The sequence below is a fragment of the Podarcis raffonei genome, chromosome 2 (assembly GCF_027172205.1).
Source record: "Podarcis raffonei isolate rPodRaf1 chromosome 2, rPodRaf1.pri, whole genome shotgun sequence".
Classification (NCBI taxonomy): domain Eukaryota; kingdom Metazoa; phylum Chordata; class Lepidosauria; order Squamata; family Lacertidae; genus Podarcis; species Podarcis raffonei.
Window position 1 is genome coordinate 8824696 of NC_070603.1, and position 16364 is coordinate 8841059.

General features: G+C 43.8%; 2 protein-coding genes across 5 annotated transcripts; one reads left to right on the plus strand and one right to left on the minus strand.

The window, feature by feature from the left end:
- Positions 1 to 369: 369 nt before the first annotated feature.
- LOC128405901 (claudin-34-like) lies at positions 370 to 3811 on the minus strand. Of its 3 annotated transcripts, none has more exons than XM_053372935.1 (2): positions 3577 to 3811; positions 370 to 1637 (listed from the first exon to the last, which is right to left on the minus strand). In XM_053372935.1, the coding sequence occupies exon 2, from the start codon at positions 1634 to 1636 to the stop codon at positions 641 to 643; it is 996 nt and encodes a 331-aa protein (XP_053228910.1). In that variant the 5' UTR covers position 1637; positions 3577 to 3811; the 3' UTR covers positions 370 to 640. The 3 variants fall into 3 exon arrangements, with proteins under 3 accessions (XP_053228910.1, XP_053228916.1, XP_053228925.1); XM_053372941.1 differs by having other exon boundaries at positions 3465 to 3811; XM_053372950.1 differs by lacking the exon at positions 3577 to 3811 and adding an exon at positions 1997 to 2071.
- Positions 3812 to 4855: 1044 nt separating this feature from the next.
- Positions 4856 to 8591, plus strand: LOC128405919 (claudin-34-like). 2 transcript variants are annotated; one of them, XM_053372964.1, is made up of 2 exons: positions 4856 to 5140; positions 7322 to 8591. In XM_053372964.1, the coding sequence occupies exons 1-2, from the start codon at positions 5010 to 5012 to the stop codon at positions 8319 to 8321; spliced, it is 1131 nt and encodes a 376-aa protein (XP_053228939.1). In that variant the 5' UTR covers positions 4856 to 5009; the 3' UTR covers positions 8322 to 8591. The 2 variants fall into 2 exon arrangements, with proteins under 2 accessions (XP_053228939.1, XP_053228946.1); XM_053372971.1 differs by having other exon boundaries at positions 4856 to 5028.
- The last annotated feature ends 7773 nt before the right edge of the window (positions 8592 to 16364 follow it).

Genomic DNA, 16364 nt, shown 5'->3' on the forward strand with positions numbered 1-16364 from the left:
CCCCCTGGTGATGAATTCACTCTTTCCACCCACCCACCCCCCTTTCAAAAATGTGCATGGAATGCATGAGCTGGCATTCAAATCTATTCTTTAAAAAAGCATATTTCCTATTATTATTGGGTCCATTCTGACAAATATTGGGTCCATTCTCTCACTTCTGACCCCTCTTGATTCCCTCATTCCTGGGGGTTGGACTAGATGACCCATGGGGTCCCTTCCAACTCTTCCGTTCTACAATTCTCTCGCCTACAATTCTGACAACCGCTTCAGGTGAACCTGAACAAACAACGCTGACACCAAACCCTACATATAGTAAGTAAAATAGAAAAATCGCCACCCGACCCCACGCCCACCCATCTTTCCCCCCTCCACCTCTTTCCCCTTTTCTTCCTAATGTCTCAACAAATGAAAATGATTTGTAAAAATGTTACATGGGGGGAAATACATGAGAGAGACATTGCACACTTTTGTAAATCAACAAAATCTTTAATAAATAAATAAATAAATAAATACTAGTCATAAAAAGAGGCCTCCTCACCTGAAGGACATCAAAGCCCACCTGAAGTCCCAAACAAAACTATCATATCCTGATCCACGCAGATCCATCCGTGTATGGAGCGATCTGTGTGGATCTGATAGTTTACCACTCCCTGTTGTAGGGTATAACATGTATAATAGTATGTTTTGGGACTTCAGGTGGACTTTGAGATCCTTCAGGTGAGCTTTGGGGTGCATGGCTTTCCTCCATCTCCTCTTCGCAGGATTCCTCTGGAATGACAAAATCTTCCGCATGGCTTTCCTCCATCTCATCTGTGGATTTCTCTTCAATTACGAGATCCAGCAGAGAACCACACTTTCCGCAAGTAGTTAGACTCTCGCTTTTTGCCGCGCTTCTTGGGGTGATCAGCCTTACAGTTGCTATTTGACATTTATCTGTTGCGGTGGTCTTGACGCAAAATCTCTCAATCCCAACCAATGCTGCACTCAGCAGCTGGAAACCTGCAGCGATATAGCCTAGATAAATAGAAGGTCCAATATGCTGCTCGCTGGGAATTTGAGGCAATTCAAAAGCTTCTGGGAAGACAATTTTCCCATTATGTAAGACAGCAGACATGTTCCATATCACGGAAATCAGGATGAGTATCCCTGCAACTAAGTTCAGAAAAGCTGCAAGCCTGAAAAAGGTTAACACAAAATTCTTATGTTTTCTGGGCTTGAACACATTATACAAGGCAAATGAAATTAATCCTAGGGCTGCTGAATTCATAATGGAAGCCAATGCCATTAAATCCTGTGCAATAAAAATTTCCTTCGGGAGGGTTGGATGTTGCTCATTGAGATCTTCGCAATGCCAAAAAGAGTTACCGTCGTTAGAAGGGTCTTTCCAAAAGCAGACCTGCCAGATTCCAACCCAGATGTTTCCAGAGCCAATCCCCTTGATGTTTTCCACACGCCACACTCGCCAGTTGACAATGGCTGTTGAGGCAATGCACATAATCCAGGCCACAATATCCATCAGGAACGCACACAACTGGAGACCGGACACTAATCTCAGCCACCTAACCACCAGGGAGCCTTCTTTCACCCGCATGGGGGATTTGGAGAGGAGGGGACCAGGGGAGACCTTGGCAGACATCCTGGAAACAAAAGAGAAGACAAGATGCAGTGAGAGAGGGAATAACAAGCATGTCTAGTCATTGAAGGACATCCTCCCTCCTGCATTCTACCTTCTATGCACAGAAAGAAGCAGCAAAAGAAAGAGTTCCCCTGCTCTCTCCCGCCCCCTGATCCACACATACTTTCTTCCAGCAAACTGCTACTGATTTAATATACTCTTGCACAGTTCCTGTGAAAATGGCCAGAACCTCAGCAACCTGTTGTGGATGGGAAGTTGCTCATGATTCGCTGTTCTGCTATCTGCTACTGCAGCTATCTTTTTCCACTGAGCATAAACACAGCTATGGCATAGTGAGGAATGTTTAAGCCATAAACTTACGTGAAATGCCTTCCTCAGCTACAGTCTAGCGTGCCAGGAACAAAGCAGGTATTTGCCACTGAGCTGACGTTCGCCTGAGCAGCCAGCCAGCCACAGCAGCAACTGCTCTGCAGAATTCTTAGGTCAGTTACAGTTACAGTTAGAATCCTGACAACACCACAAATCATAACTCCAGGGTACTGGTCATTTGGAACATCAGGAAGTGGAAAATGGGAGGGAACTCAGTTCCCTTCTTTCCCAATGCAGAGTGTCTATTCCAGGACACTGCGCAGTTAAAACACGTTCTTCCTGAAGTCAGATTCAGAGCAGTTCCAGCAGTAAAAATGGTGATACAGTATGTGTATCTCAGTACAGATTTGTTTGATGGTCCTGAAAGCATTTCATAAAGGATCTCCATGTACAAGAAAGGCTAATAGCATGAGGCCCTGAACCATAAGAATTGCCTTGGCAAAATTATTGAAGACTCCTTACAAACCTCTCATTCTTCTTCCCCATCCCATCTTGTTTGGACAAAATAGTAAGGGAGAAGATCTTAGCTCTTTTCCTTTGCACTGGGACCACATGGAATTTGTGCCATGGGACCCCATCACTCACACCAATGCAGGCAATACCATTTTCAGAACCTAGGTGCCAATGATTTAAAATCGCTTTCCTAAGACACTTCTGTCAAAATATTTGTGCTGCTTGCTTCCTGTTCCTTTCTGTGTTGATGCTCTGAATGTGAGCTGCTCAGCTGCATGCAGTTTCCACTGAAGTGTGTGTGATTAACATTTGGCCAAGCAATGGGCCTAAATCCATCTATTTCACCTGAAATAACTTTGGGAGCCAGCCTTTAAAAATCCAAAGTAGCTATCAAATTCGGAGGAATTACAAGCTGTCATCTTTTTGACTATTTGAAACATCTTAGAACATACACAAATGTTAATGTTTGAAGGAAGGCAGCAAATGGAGCATTGGAGCCATCCATTCATTTCAGGAGTTGTGACCATTGATAAGATGAAGCACTTTCACATCGCATGGCAGTGTGCAGTGCTTTTAAAAAGGTCAAGGTAAAGGACCCCTGACAGTTAAGTCCAGTCACGGCTCTGGGGTTGCGCCACTCATTGGCTTTACTGGCCGAGGGAGCCGACGTTGGTCTGCAGACAATTTTCCCGGGTCATGTGGCCAGCAAGACGAAGCCGCTTCTGGCGAAACCAGAGCAGCGCACAGAAACGCCGTTTACCGTCCCTCCAGAGCGGTACCTATTTATCTACTTGCACTTTGACGTGGTTTGGAACTGCTAGGTTGGCAGGAGCAGGGACCCAGCAACGGGAGCTCACCCCGTCAAAGACGCAAGTCCAGTTCTGTATCTGCATGACATCCTCCACACCCAAATGCTCTCCCGTTCTGTTTCCCCCACTTAATCAGGATACACCATCTCCATTGAAAACTCTGCTCAGTGACACCCATCCAATAGAAAAGTGCTGACCGTCTTCATGCAGATACACTTCCATGCAGGGGTTTGGCCGACAAGTTCTTCCCGAGTGGGGGGATGTTTTCAGGGGCTCTTTGCTTTTCCCTGCCTCCCCTTTCATCCTCACCTGAGGAGATCTTGGCCATTCTCTTGACAGGGACCTCCGTTCTCAGGCCGGATTTCTGTTTTCCTTCATTCCTCCTTCTCCCATTCTGGTTCCCTGAGAAAATAAGAGAAAGGAGGTTTCATGCAAGTCAAGGTGTGCAATGGATCTTCAGGGCATTTGGAAGGAAGAAAAGGTTCAGGAACAAGCGACGCAGCAGCCCCCCAAGCGTAAAAACAGATTTGACCATATCGCTCATGAGATTCCCCCTCCCCTAGGATATAAATGAAGACATTCCTGTGCTCCTATTAATATAGAAAGTGGGGTATTTCATATGACAAGAACAGAGGAAGCTGCCTTATACGGAGCCAGACCAATTTTGGGAAAGTGCTACATGGGCCAGTCCACCAATTGGCTACCAATGAGAACATAGCAAAAGACAAAATGGCTGCCATATGGTGTGGTATGAAATACATTTGCCTGGCTGTGGGGCGTGAAGGCCACACCCTGCAAGACCCTTTCCACGTGGCCTAGGCCCCGACTCGCTAGCCCCACAAAAGAGGCTCCTCATGAGGCCAGAGGAACATGGCCTGGCTGTGGGGCATGATTCAAAACCTCCAGTCCCAGTCCAGTGCTCTAACCACTAAACCACACTTCCCCCCATTGCAGTCTATAACAGCCTGGAGGGCCACAGATGCCCCATATTCTCTTGCTCTGAGATTGCCCAAAGTTTCCTTTCTCTCCCTTGCTGTGCAAAAAGAAAAATGCCCATGACAAAATGTGACATTTTTGGTTCTTTGGAGAGAGTTCTGCTTTCCTCTCTCTCTCTCTCTCTCTCTCTCTCTCTCTCTCTCTCTCTCTCTCCATTTAAAGGAGTCTCATCCCTTTTCCCACCCAACTTCCTCCTGCACCCCCCCCCCCAGCTTCAAGATTTCCATGAAGAACTAACTAACCAACCAACCAACCAACCAACCAACCCATAATTGGAAATTACGAGATTAAGGAGATAATTTATTTTTATATAATGAAAACAGATGGAAGGATAAGTTAATTGCGCAAGGCAAGAATATATAGGATGGCGGAAATCAAAAGAAACAAAGATTATGATTTGGGTTCTTAAAATAACAACAACACATGCCTCCTCAGTGGCATGCAAGGAGTTGTAGTGATAGGCTTCGGCCTTTTCTGCCTAGCTTGACTCTCCTCAGCTTTGATGCAATACGGTTTTTTCTGAGGGCTAATATTACCAGACTTTTCTCCTCCAGCTCTACAATTAAAACTTTTGTGGCCAAATTTTCCTGAACCTTTTCTTCCTCCCAAATGCCCAGAAGATCCATTGCACACCTTGACTTGCATGGAACCTCCTCTCTCTTATTTGCTCAGGGAACCAGACCGGGAGAAGGAGGAATGAAGGAAAACAGAAATCCGGCCTGAGAACGGAGGTCCCTGTCAAGAGAATGGCCAAGATCTCCTCAGGTGAGGATGAAAGGGGAGGCAGGGAAAAGCAAAGAGCCCCTGAAAACATCCCCCCACTCGGGAAGAACTTGTCGGCCAAACCCCTGCACGGAAGTGTATCTGCAGGAAGACGGTCAGCACTTTTCTATTGGATGGGTGTCACTGAGCAGAGTTTTCAATGGAGATGGTGTATCCTGATTAAGTGGGGGAAACAGAACGGGAGAGCATTTGGGTGTGGAGGATGTCATGCAGATACAGAACTGGACTTGCGTCTTTGACGGGGTGAGCTCCCGTTGCTGGGTCCCTGCTCCTGCCAACCTAGCAGTTCCAAACCACGTCAAAGTGCAAGTAGATAAATAGGTACCGCTCTGGAGGGACGGTAAACGGCGTTTCTGTGCGCTGCTCTGGTTTCGCCAGAAGCGGCTTCGTCTTGCTGGCCACATGACCCGGGAAAATTGTCTGCAGACCAACGTCGGCTCCCTCGGCCAGTAAAGCCAATGAGTGGCGCAACCCCAGAGCCGTGACTGGACTTAACTGTCAGGGGTCCTTTACCTTGACCTTTTTAAAAGCACTGCACACTGCCATGCGATGTGAAAGTGCTTCATCTTATCAATGGTCACAACTCCTGAAATGAATGGATGGCCCCAATGCTCCATTTGCTGCCTTCCTTCAAACATTAACATTTGTGTATGTTCTAAGATGTTTCAAATAGTCAAAAAGATGACAGCTTGTAATTCCTCTGAATTTGATATCTACTTTAGATTTTTAAAGGCTCCCAAAGTTACTTCAGGTGAAATAGATGGATTTAGGCCCATTGCTTGGCCAAATGTTAATCACACACACACACACTTCAGTGGAAACTGCATGCAGCTGAGCAGCTCACATTCGGAGCATCAACACAGAAAGGAACAGGAAGAAAACAACACAAATATTTTGATGGAAGTGTCTTAGGAAAGCCATTTTAAATCATGGACACCTAGGTTCTGAAAATGGTATTGCCTGTATTGGTATGAGTGATGGGGTCCCATGGCACAAATTCCATGTGGTCCCAGTGCAAAGGAAAAGAGCTAAGATCTTCTCCCTTACTATTTTGTCCAAACAAGATGGGATGGGGAAGAAGAATGAGAGGTTTGTAAGGAGTCTTCAGTAATTTTGCCAAGGAAATTCTTATGGCTCATGCTATTAGCCTTTCTTGTACATGGAGATCCTTTATGAAATGCATTCAGGCCCATCAAACAAATCTGTACTGAGACACATATACTGTATCACCATTTTTACTGCTGGAACTGCTCTGAATCTGACTTCAGGAAGAACGCGTTTTAACTGCACAGTGTCCTGGAATAGACACTCTGCATTGGGAAAAAAGGGAACTGAGTTCCCTCCCATTTTCCACTTCCTGATGTTCCAAATGACCAGTACCCTGGAGTTATCATTTGTGGTGTTGTCAGGATTCTAACTGGACTGTAACTGACCTAAGAATTCTGCAGAGCAGTTGCTGCTGTGGCTGGCCGGCTGCTCAGGCGAACGTCAGCTCAGTGGCCAACAGCTCAGTCTTCTTGAGGCTCAGGAGCACCTAGCAAATACCTGCACTGTTCCTGGCACGCTAGACTCTAGCTGAGGAAGGCATTTCATGTAAGTTTATGGATTAATCATTCCTCACTATGCCATCAGCTGTGTTTATGCTCAGTGGAAAAAGATAGGTGCAGTAAAGGTAAAGGGACGCCTGACCATTAGGTCCAGTCGTGATCGACTCTGGGGTTGCGGCGCTCATCTCGCTTTATTGGCCGAGGGAGCCGGCATACAGCTTCCGGGTCATTATTAAGCCGCTTCTGGCGAACCAGAGCAGCGCACAGAAACGCCGTTTGCCTTCCTGACGGAGCGGTACCTATTTATCTACTTGCACTTTGACGTACTTTCGAACTGCTAGGTTGGCAGGAGCAGGGACCGAACAACGGGAGCTCACCCCGTTGCGGGGATTCGAACCGCCAACCTTCTGATCGCCAAGTCCTAGGCTCTGTGGTTTAACCCACAAAACAGCAAAATCATGAGCAGCTTCCCATCCACAACAGGTTACTGAGGTTCTGGCCATTTTCACAGGAACAATGCAACAGTATGGAAGAAAGTCTGAGTTGCGGCTTCTCTGGATCAGATGTCTCTACCTAACCAGGGGGTGGGAGAGAGCAGGGGAACTCTTTCTTTTGCTGCTTCTTTCTGTGCATGGAAGGAAGAATGCAGGAGGGAGGATGTCCTTCAATGACTAGACATGCTTGTTATTCCCTCTCTCACTGCATCTTGTCTTCTCTTTTGTTTCCAGGATGTCTGCCAATGTCTCCCCTGGTCCCCTCCTCTCCAAACCCCCCCTGAAGGTGAAAGAAGGCTCCCTGGTCGTCCAATGGCTGAGCTTAGTTTCCAGCCTCCAGATATCTGCATTCCTGGTGGATATTTTGGCCTTGCTGATGTGCATTGTGTCAGCACTCAGTGTCAACTGGAGAGTGTGGCGTGTGGAAAACGTCAAGGGGATTGGCTCTGGAAACATCTGGATCGGAATCTGGGATGTCTGCTTTTGGAAAGACCCTTCTAACGACGGCAACTCTTTTTGGCATTGCGAAGATCTCAATGAGCAACATCCAACCCTCCCGAAGGAAATTTTGATTGCACAGGATTTAATGGCATTAGCCTCCATTATGAATTCAGTGGCCCTAGGATTAATTTCATTTGCCTTGTACAATGTGTTCAAGCCCAGAAAACATAAGGATTTTCTCTTTCGCTTTTTTAGGCTTGGAGCTCTGCTGAACTTAGTTGCAGGGATACTCGTCCTGATTTCCGTGATATGGAACATGTCTGCCGTCTTACAAAATGGGGAAATTGACTTCCCTGAAACTTTTGAATTGCCTCAAATTCCCAGCGAGCAGCATATTGGACCTTCTCTTTATCTAGGCTATATCGCTGCAGGTTTCCAGCTGCTGAGTGCAGCATTGGTTGGGATTGAGAGATGTTGCATCAGGACCACCGCAACAGATACATCTCTAATAGAAACTGTAGTGGTGATTTCCCCAGGAAGTGGGGTGAAAAGCCAGAGTCTAACTACTTGTTCGAAGTGTGGTTCTTTGCTAGATCTGGTAATTCAAGAGAAATCCTCCACAGTTGAGATGGAGGAAAGCTGTGCAAAAGATCTTGTCATTCCCGAGGAATCCTGCGCAGTAGAGATGGAGGAAAGCCGTACGCCCCAAAGCTCACCTGAAGCACATCAAAGTCCACCTGAAGTCCCAAAACATACTATTATACATGTTATACCCTACAACAGGGAGTCGTAAACTATCAGATCCAGATCAACGCAGATCGCTCCATACACGGATGGATCTGCGTGGATCAGGATATGATAGTTTTGTTTTGGGACTTCAGGTGGGCTTTGATGTCCTTCAGGTGAGGAGGCCCTTTTTTATGTCTAGTAGTCATTTATTTATTTATTAAAGATTTTATTGATTTACAAAAGTGTGCAATGTCTCTCTCTCATGTATTTTTCTCCATGTAACATTTTTACAAATCATTTTCATTTGTTGAGACATTAGGAAGAAAAGGGGAAAGAGGTGGAGGGGGGGAAAGATGGGTGGGGGTGGGGTCGGGTGGCGATTTTTCTATTTTACTTACTATACGTAGGGTTTGGTGTCAGCGTTGTTTGTTCAGGTTCACCTGAAGCGGGTGTCGGAATTGTAGGCGAAAGAATTGTAGAATGGAAGAGTTGGAAGGGACCCCATGGGTCATCTAGTCCAACCCCCAGAAATGAGGGAATCAAGAAGGGGAAGAATCGAGAGAATGGACCCAATATTTGTCAGAATGGACCCAATAATAATAGGAAATATGCTTTTTTAAAGAATAGATTTGAATGCCAGCTCACTCATTCCATGCACATTTTTGAAGGGGGGTGTGTGGATGGAAAGAGTGAATTCATCACCAGGGGGCTTCCAAGTCCTGACAATTCACTCCTTGCATTTATTTAATATTTGAAGATTCCTTCTTGCTTCAACTCTGTTTTTGTGTGTGTTTTAATCTTTTATACAAGATAAACACTCTCACACACACAAATAAAACAATAATAATAATAATTTAGTTAGACCCCGCCCATTTTCAGCAAAAATCAGACGTTCTGGAATTCACTCAAAAATGGTGCCAAACTGTTGCAAACGATCCCCCGAAATGCTTTTTGGTGGAAACGGATGGGTTTTTATCATTGAAACAGAATTAGCCCTCGAGGTCTGAACAATTTTTTTTTTGAAAAAATCCCTAAGCCGCGCGGTCACAATTTCAGCAAAAATCTGACGTTCTGCAATTCGCTCAAAAATGGTGCTAACTGTTGCAAACGATCCCCTGACAGGTTTTTCGGTGGAAACATATGGGTTTTTATCATTGAAACAGAATTAGCCCTCGAGGTCTGAACAACTTTTTTTTGAAAAAATCCCTAAGCCGCGCGGTCACAATTTCAGCAAAAATCTGACGTTCTGCAATTCACTCCAAAATGGTGCCAAACTGTTGTAAACGATCCCCTGACAGGTTTTTCGGTGGAAACAGATGGGTTTTTATCATTGAAACAGAATTAGCCCTCGAGATCTGAACAACTTTTTTTTGAAAAAATCCCTAAGCCGCGCGGTCACAATTTCAGCAAAAATCTGACGTTCTGCAATTCACTCCAAAATGGTGCCAAACTGTTGCAAACGATCCCCTGACAGGTTTTTCGGTGGAAACAGATGGGTTTTTATCATTGAAACAGAATTAGCCCTCGAGGTCTGAACAACTTTTTTAAAAAAAACTCCCTAAGCCGCGCGGTCACAATTTCAGCACAAATCTGATGTTCTGCAATTCACTCAAAAACGGTGCCAAACTGTTGCAAACGATCCCCTGACAGGTTTTTCGGTGGAAACAGATGGGTTTTTATCATTGAAACAGAATCAGCCCTCGAGGTCTGAACAACTTTTTTTTGAAGAAATCCCTAAGCCGCGCGGTCACAATTTCAGCAAAAATCTGACGTTCTGCAATTCACTCCAAAATGGTGCCAAACTGTTGGAAACGATCCCCTGACAGGTTTTTCGGTGGAAACAGATGGGTTTTTATCATTGAAACAGAAATACCCCTCGAGGTCTGAACAACTTTTTTTTGAAGAAATCCCTAAGCCGCGCGGTCACAATTTCAGCAAAAATCTGACGTTCTGCAATTCACTCCAAAATGGTGCCAAACTGTTGCAAACGATCCCCTGGCAGGTTTTTCGGTGGAAACAGATGGGTTTTTATCATTGAAACAGAATTAGCCCTCGAGGTCTGAACAACTTTTTTTTGAAAAAATCCCTAAGCCGCGCGGTCACAATTTCAGCAAAAATCTGACGTTCTGCAATTCACTCAAAAATGGTGCCAAACTGTTGCAAACGATCCCCTGACAGGTTTTTCGGTGGAAACAGATGGGTTTTTATCATTGAAACAGAATTAGCCCTCGAGGTCTGAACAACATTTTTTTAAAAAAATCCCTAAGCCGCGCGGTCACAATTTCAGCAAAAATCTGACGTTCTGCAATTCACTCCAAAATGGTGCCAAACTGTTGCAAACGATCCCCTGGCAGGTTTTTCGGTGGAAACAGATGGGTTTTTATCATTGAAACAAAATTAGCCCTCGAGGTCTGAACAACTTTTTTTTGAAAAAATCCCTAAGCCGCGCGGTCACAATTTCAGCAAAAATCTGACGTTCTGCAATTCACTCCAAAATGGTGCCAAACTGTTGCAAACGATCCCCTGACAGGTTTTTCGGTGGAAACAGATGGGTTTTTATCATTGAAACAGAATTAGCCCTCGAGGTCTGAACAACATTTTTTTAAAAAAATCCCTACGCCGCGCGGTCACAATTTCAGCAAAAATCTGACGTTCTGCAATTCACTCCAAAATGGTGCCAAACTGTTGCAAACGATCCCCTGACAGGTTTTTCGGTGGAAACAGATGGGTTTTTATCATTGAAACAGAATTAGCCCTCGAGATCTGAACAACTTTTTTTTGAAAAAATCCCTAAGCCGCGCGGTCACAATTTCAGCAAAAATCTGACGTTCTGCAATTCACTCAAAAATGGTGCCAAACTGTTGCAAACGATCCCCTGACAGGTTTTTCGGTGGAAACAGATGGGTTTTTATCATTGAAACAGAATTAGCCCTCGAGGTCTGAACAACTTTTTTTAAAAAAAATCCCTAAGCCGCGCGGTCACAATTTCAGCAAAAATCTGACGTTCTGCAATTCACTCAAAAATGGTGCCAAACTGTTGCAAACGATCCCCTGACAGGTTTTTCGGTGGAAACAGATGGGTTTTTATCATGCAAACAGAATTAGCCCTCGAGGTCTGAACAACTTTTTTTAAAAAAAATCCCTAAGCTGCGCGGTCACAATTTCAGCAAAAATCTGACGTTCTGCAATTCACTCAAAAATGGTGCCAAACTGTTGAAAACGATCCCCTGACAGGTTTTTCGGTGGAAAGAGATGGGTTTTTATCATTGAAACAAAATTAGCCCTCGAGGTCTGAACAACATTTTTTTGAAAAAATCCCTAAGCCGCGCGGTCACAATTTCAGCAAAAATCTGATGTTCTGCAATTCACTCCAAAATGGTGCCAAACTGTTGCAAACGATCCCCTGACAGGTTTTTCGGTGGAAACAGATGGGTTTTTATCATTGAAACAGCATTAGCCCTCGAGGTCTGAACAACATTTTTTTGAAAAAATCCCTAAGCCGCGCGGTCACAATTTCAGCAAAAATCTGACATTCTGCAATTCACTCCAAAATGGTGCCAAACTGTTGCAAACGATCCCCTGACAGGTTTTTCGGTGGAAACAGATGGGTTTTTATCATTGAAACAAAATTAGCCCTCGAGGTCTGAACAACTTTTTTTTGAAAAAATCCCTAAGCCGCGCGGTCACAATTTCAGCAAAAATCTGACGTTCTGCAATTCACTCAAAAATGGTGCCAAACTGTTGCAAACGATCCCCTGACAGGTTTTTCGGTGGAAACAGATGGGTTTTTATCATTGAAACAGCATTAGCCCTCAAGGTCTGAACAACTTTTTTTGAAAAAATCCCTAAGCCGCGTGGTCACAATTTCAGCAAAAATCTGACGTTCTGCAATTCACTCAAAAATGGTGCCAAACTGTTGCAAACGATCCCCTGACAGGTTTTTCGGTGGAAACAGATGGGTTTTTATCATGCAAACAGAATTAGCCCTCGAGGTCTGAACAACTTTTTTTAAAAAAAATCCCTAAGCTGCGCGGTCACAATTTCAGCAAAAATCTGACGTTCTGCAATTCACTCAAAAATGGTGCCAAACTGTTGAAAACGATCTCCTGACAGGTTTTTCGGTGGAAAGAGATGGGTTTTTATCATTGAAACAAAATTAGCCCTCGAGGTCTGAACAACATTTTTTTGAAAAAATCCCTAAGCCGCGCGGTCACAATTTCAGCAAAAATCTGATGTTCTGCAATTCACTCCAAAATGGTGCCAAACTGTTGCAAACGATCCCCTGACAGGTTTTTCGGTGGAAACAGATGGGTTTTTATCATTGAAACAGCATTAGCCCTCGAGGTCTGAACAACATTTTTTTGAAAAAATCCCTAAGCCGCGCGGTCACAATTTCAGCAAAAATCTGACATTCTGCAATTCACTCCAAAATGGTGCCAAACTGTTGCAAACGATCCCCTGACAGGTTTTTCGGTGGAAACAGATGGGTTTTTATCATTGAAACAAAATTAGCCCTCGAGGTCTGAACAACTTTTTTTTGAAAAAATCCCTAAGGCGCGCGGTCACAATTTCAGCAAAAATCTGACGTTCTGCAATTCACTCAAAAATGGTGCCAAACTGTTGCAAACGATCCCCTGACAGGTTTTTCGGTGGAAACAGATGGGTTTTTATCATTGAAACAGCATTAGCCCTCAAGGTCTGAACAACTTTTTTTGAAAAAATCCCTAAGCCGCGTGGTCACAATTTCAGCAAAAATCTGACGTTCTGCAATTCACTCCAAAATGGTGCCAAACTGTTGCAAACGATCCCCTGACAGGTTTTTCGGTGGAAACAGATGGGTTTTTATCATTGAAACAGAAATACCCCTCGAGGTCTGAACAACTTTTTTTTGAAGAAATCCCTAAGCCGCGCGGTCACAATTTCAGCAAAAATCTGACGTTCTGCAATTCACTCAAAAATGGTGCCAAACTGTTGCAAACGATCCCCTGGCAGGTTTTTCGGTGGAAACAGATGGGTTTTTATCATTGAAACAAAATTAGCCCTCGAGGTCTGAACAACTTTTTTTTGAAAAAATCCCTAAGCCGCGCGGTCACAATTTCAGCAAAAATCTGACGTTCTGCAATTCACTCAAAAATGGTGCCAAACTGTTGCAAACGATCCCCTGACAGGTTTTTCGGTGGAAACAGATGGGTTTTTATCATTGAAACAGAATTAGCCCTCGAGGTCTGAACAACATTTTTTTAAAAAAATCCCTAAGCCGCGCGGTCACAATTTCAGCAAAAATCTGACGTTCTGCAATTCACTCCAAAATGGTGCCAAACTGTTGCAAACGATCCCCTGACAGGTTTTTCGGTGGAAACAGATGGGTTTTTATCATGCAAACAGAATTAGCCCTCGAGGTCTGAACAACTTTTTAAAAAAAAAATCCCTAAGCTGCGCGGTCACAATTTCAGCAAAAATCTGACGTTCTGCAATTCACTCAAAAATGGTGCCAAACTGTTGCAAACGATCCCCTGACAGGTTTTTCGGTGGAAACAGATGGGTTTTTATCATTGAAACAGAATTAGCCCTCGAGGTCTGAACAACTTTTTTTAAAAAAAAATCCCTAAGCCGCGCGGTCACAATTTCAGCAAAAATCTGACGTTCTGCAATTCACTCAAAAATGGTGCCAAACTGTTGAAAACGATCCCCTGACAGGTTTTTCGGTGGAAAGAGATGGGTTTTTATCATTGAAACAAAATTAGCCCTCGAGGTCTGAACAACATTTTTTTGAAGAAATCCCTAAGCCGCGCGGTCACAATTTCAGCAAAAATCTGACGTTCTGCAATTCACTCCAAAATGGTGCCAAACTGTTGCAAACGATCCCCTGACAGGTTTTTCGGTGGAAACAGATGGGTTTTTATCATTGAAACAGCATTAGCCCTCGAGGTCTGAACAACATTTTTTTTAAAAAATCCCTAAGCTGCGCGGTCACAATTTCAGCAAAAATCTGACGTTCTGCAATTCACTCCAAAATGGTGCCAAACTGTTGCAAACGATCCCCTGACAGGTTTTTCGGTGGAAACAGATGGGTTTTTATCATTGAAACAGCATTAGCCCTCGAGGTCTGAACAACATTTTTTTTAAAAAATCCCTAAGCCGCGCGGTCACAATTTCAGCAAAAATCTGACATTCTGCAATTCACTCCAAAATGGTGCCAAACTGTTGCAAACGATCCCCTGACAGGTTTTTCGGTGGAAACAGATGGGTTTTTATCATTGAAACAAAATTAGCCCTCGAGGTCTGAACAACTTTTTTTTGAAAAAATCCCTAAGGCGCGCGGTCACAATTTCAGCAAAAATCTGACGTTCTGCAATTCACTCAAAAATGGTGCCAAACTGTTGCAAACGATCCCCTGACAGGTTTTTTGGTGGAAACAGATGGGTTTTTATCATTGAAACAGAATTAGCCCTCGAGGTCTGAACAACATTTTTTTAAAAAAATCCCTAAGCCGCGCGGTCACAATTTCAGCAAAAATCTGACGTTCTGCAATTCACTCCAAAATGGTGCCAAACTGTTGCAAACGATCCCCTGACAGGTTTTTCGGTGGAAACAGATGGGTTTTTATCATTGAAACAGAATTAGCCCTCGAGATCTGAACAACTTTTTTTTGAAAAAATCCCTAAGCCGCACAATTTCAGCAAAAATCTGACGTTCTGCAATTCACTCAAAAATGGTGCCAAACTGTTGCAAACGATCCCCTGACAGGTTTTTCGGTGGAAAGAGATGGGATTTTATCATTGAAACAGAATTAGCCCTCGAGGTCTGAACAACTTTTTTAAAAAAAAATCCCTAAGAAGCGCGGTCACAATTTCAGCAAAAATCTGACGTTCTGCAATTCACTCAAAAATGGTGCCAAACTGTTGCAAACGATCCCCTGACAGGTTTTTCGGTGGAAACAGATGGGTTTTTATCATGCAAACAGAATTAGCCCTCGAGGTCTGAACAACTTTTTAAAAAAAAAATCCCTAAGCTGCGCGGTCACAATTTCAGCAAAAATCTGACGTTCTGCAATTCACTCAAAAATGGTGCCAAACTGTTGCAAACGATCCCCTGACAGGTTTTTCGGTGGAAACAGATGGGTTTTTATCATTGAAACAGAATTAGCCCTCGAGGTCTGAACAACTTTTTTTTAAAAAAAATCCCTAAGCCGCGCGGTCACAATTTCAGCAAAAATCTGACGTTCTGCAATTCACTCAAAAATGGTGCCAAACTGTTGAAAACGATCCCCTGACAGGTTTTTCGGTGGAAAGAGATGGGTTTTTATCATTGAAACAAAATTAGCCCTCGAGGTCTGAACAACATTTTTTTGAAAAAATCCCTAAGCCGCGCGGTCACAATTTCAGCAAAAATCTGACGTTCTGCAATTCACTCCAAAATGGTGCCAAACTGTTGCAAACGATCCCCTGACAGGTTTTCCGGTGGAAACAGATGGGTTTTTATCATTGAAACAGAAATACCCCTCGAGGTCTGAACAACTTTTTTTTGAAGAAATCCCTAAGCCGCGCGGTCACAATTTCAGCAAAAATCTGACGTTCTGCAATTCACTCCAAAATGGTGCCAAACTGTTGCAAACGATCCCCTGACAGGTTTTTCGGTGGAAACAGATGGGTTTTTATCATTGAAACAAAATTAGCCCTCGAGGTCTGAACAACTTTTTTTTGAAAAAATCCCTAAGCCGCGCGGTCACAATTTCAGCAAAAATCTGACGTTCTGCAATTCACTCAAAAATGGTGCCAAACTGTTGCAAACGATCCCCTGACAGGTTTTTCGGTGGAAACAGATGGGTTTTTATCATGCAATCAGAATTAGCCCTCGAGGTCTGAACAACTTTTTTAAAAAAAAATCCCTAAGCCGCGCGGTCACAATTTCAGCAAAAATCTGACGTTCTGCAATTCACTCAAAAATGGTGCCAAACTGTTGCAAACGATCCCCTGACAGGTTTTTCGGTGGAAACAGATGGGTTTTTATCATTGAAACAGAATTAGCCCTCGAGATCTGAACAACTTTTTTTTGAAAAAATCCCTAAGCCGCGCGGTCACAATTTCAGCAAAAATCTGACGTTCTG

Excerpts from the sequence above, each read along its gene's own strand:
- LOC128405901 (XM_053372935.1), bottom strand. The coding sequence starts at position 1,636 with ATGTCTGCCAAGGTCTCCCCTGGTCCCCTCCTCTCCAAATCCCCCATG.
- LOC128405919 (XM_053372964.1), top strand. The coding sequence starts at position 5,010 with ATGGCCAAGATCTCCTCAGGTGAGGATGAAAGGGGAGGCAGGGAAAAG. Across the intron at positions 5,141-7,321 it reads AGTGTATCTGCAGGAAGACG|GATGTCTGCCAATGTCTCCC; the intron begins GTCAGCACTTTT and ends TTTTGTTTCCAG.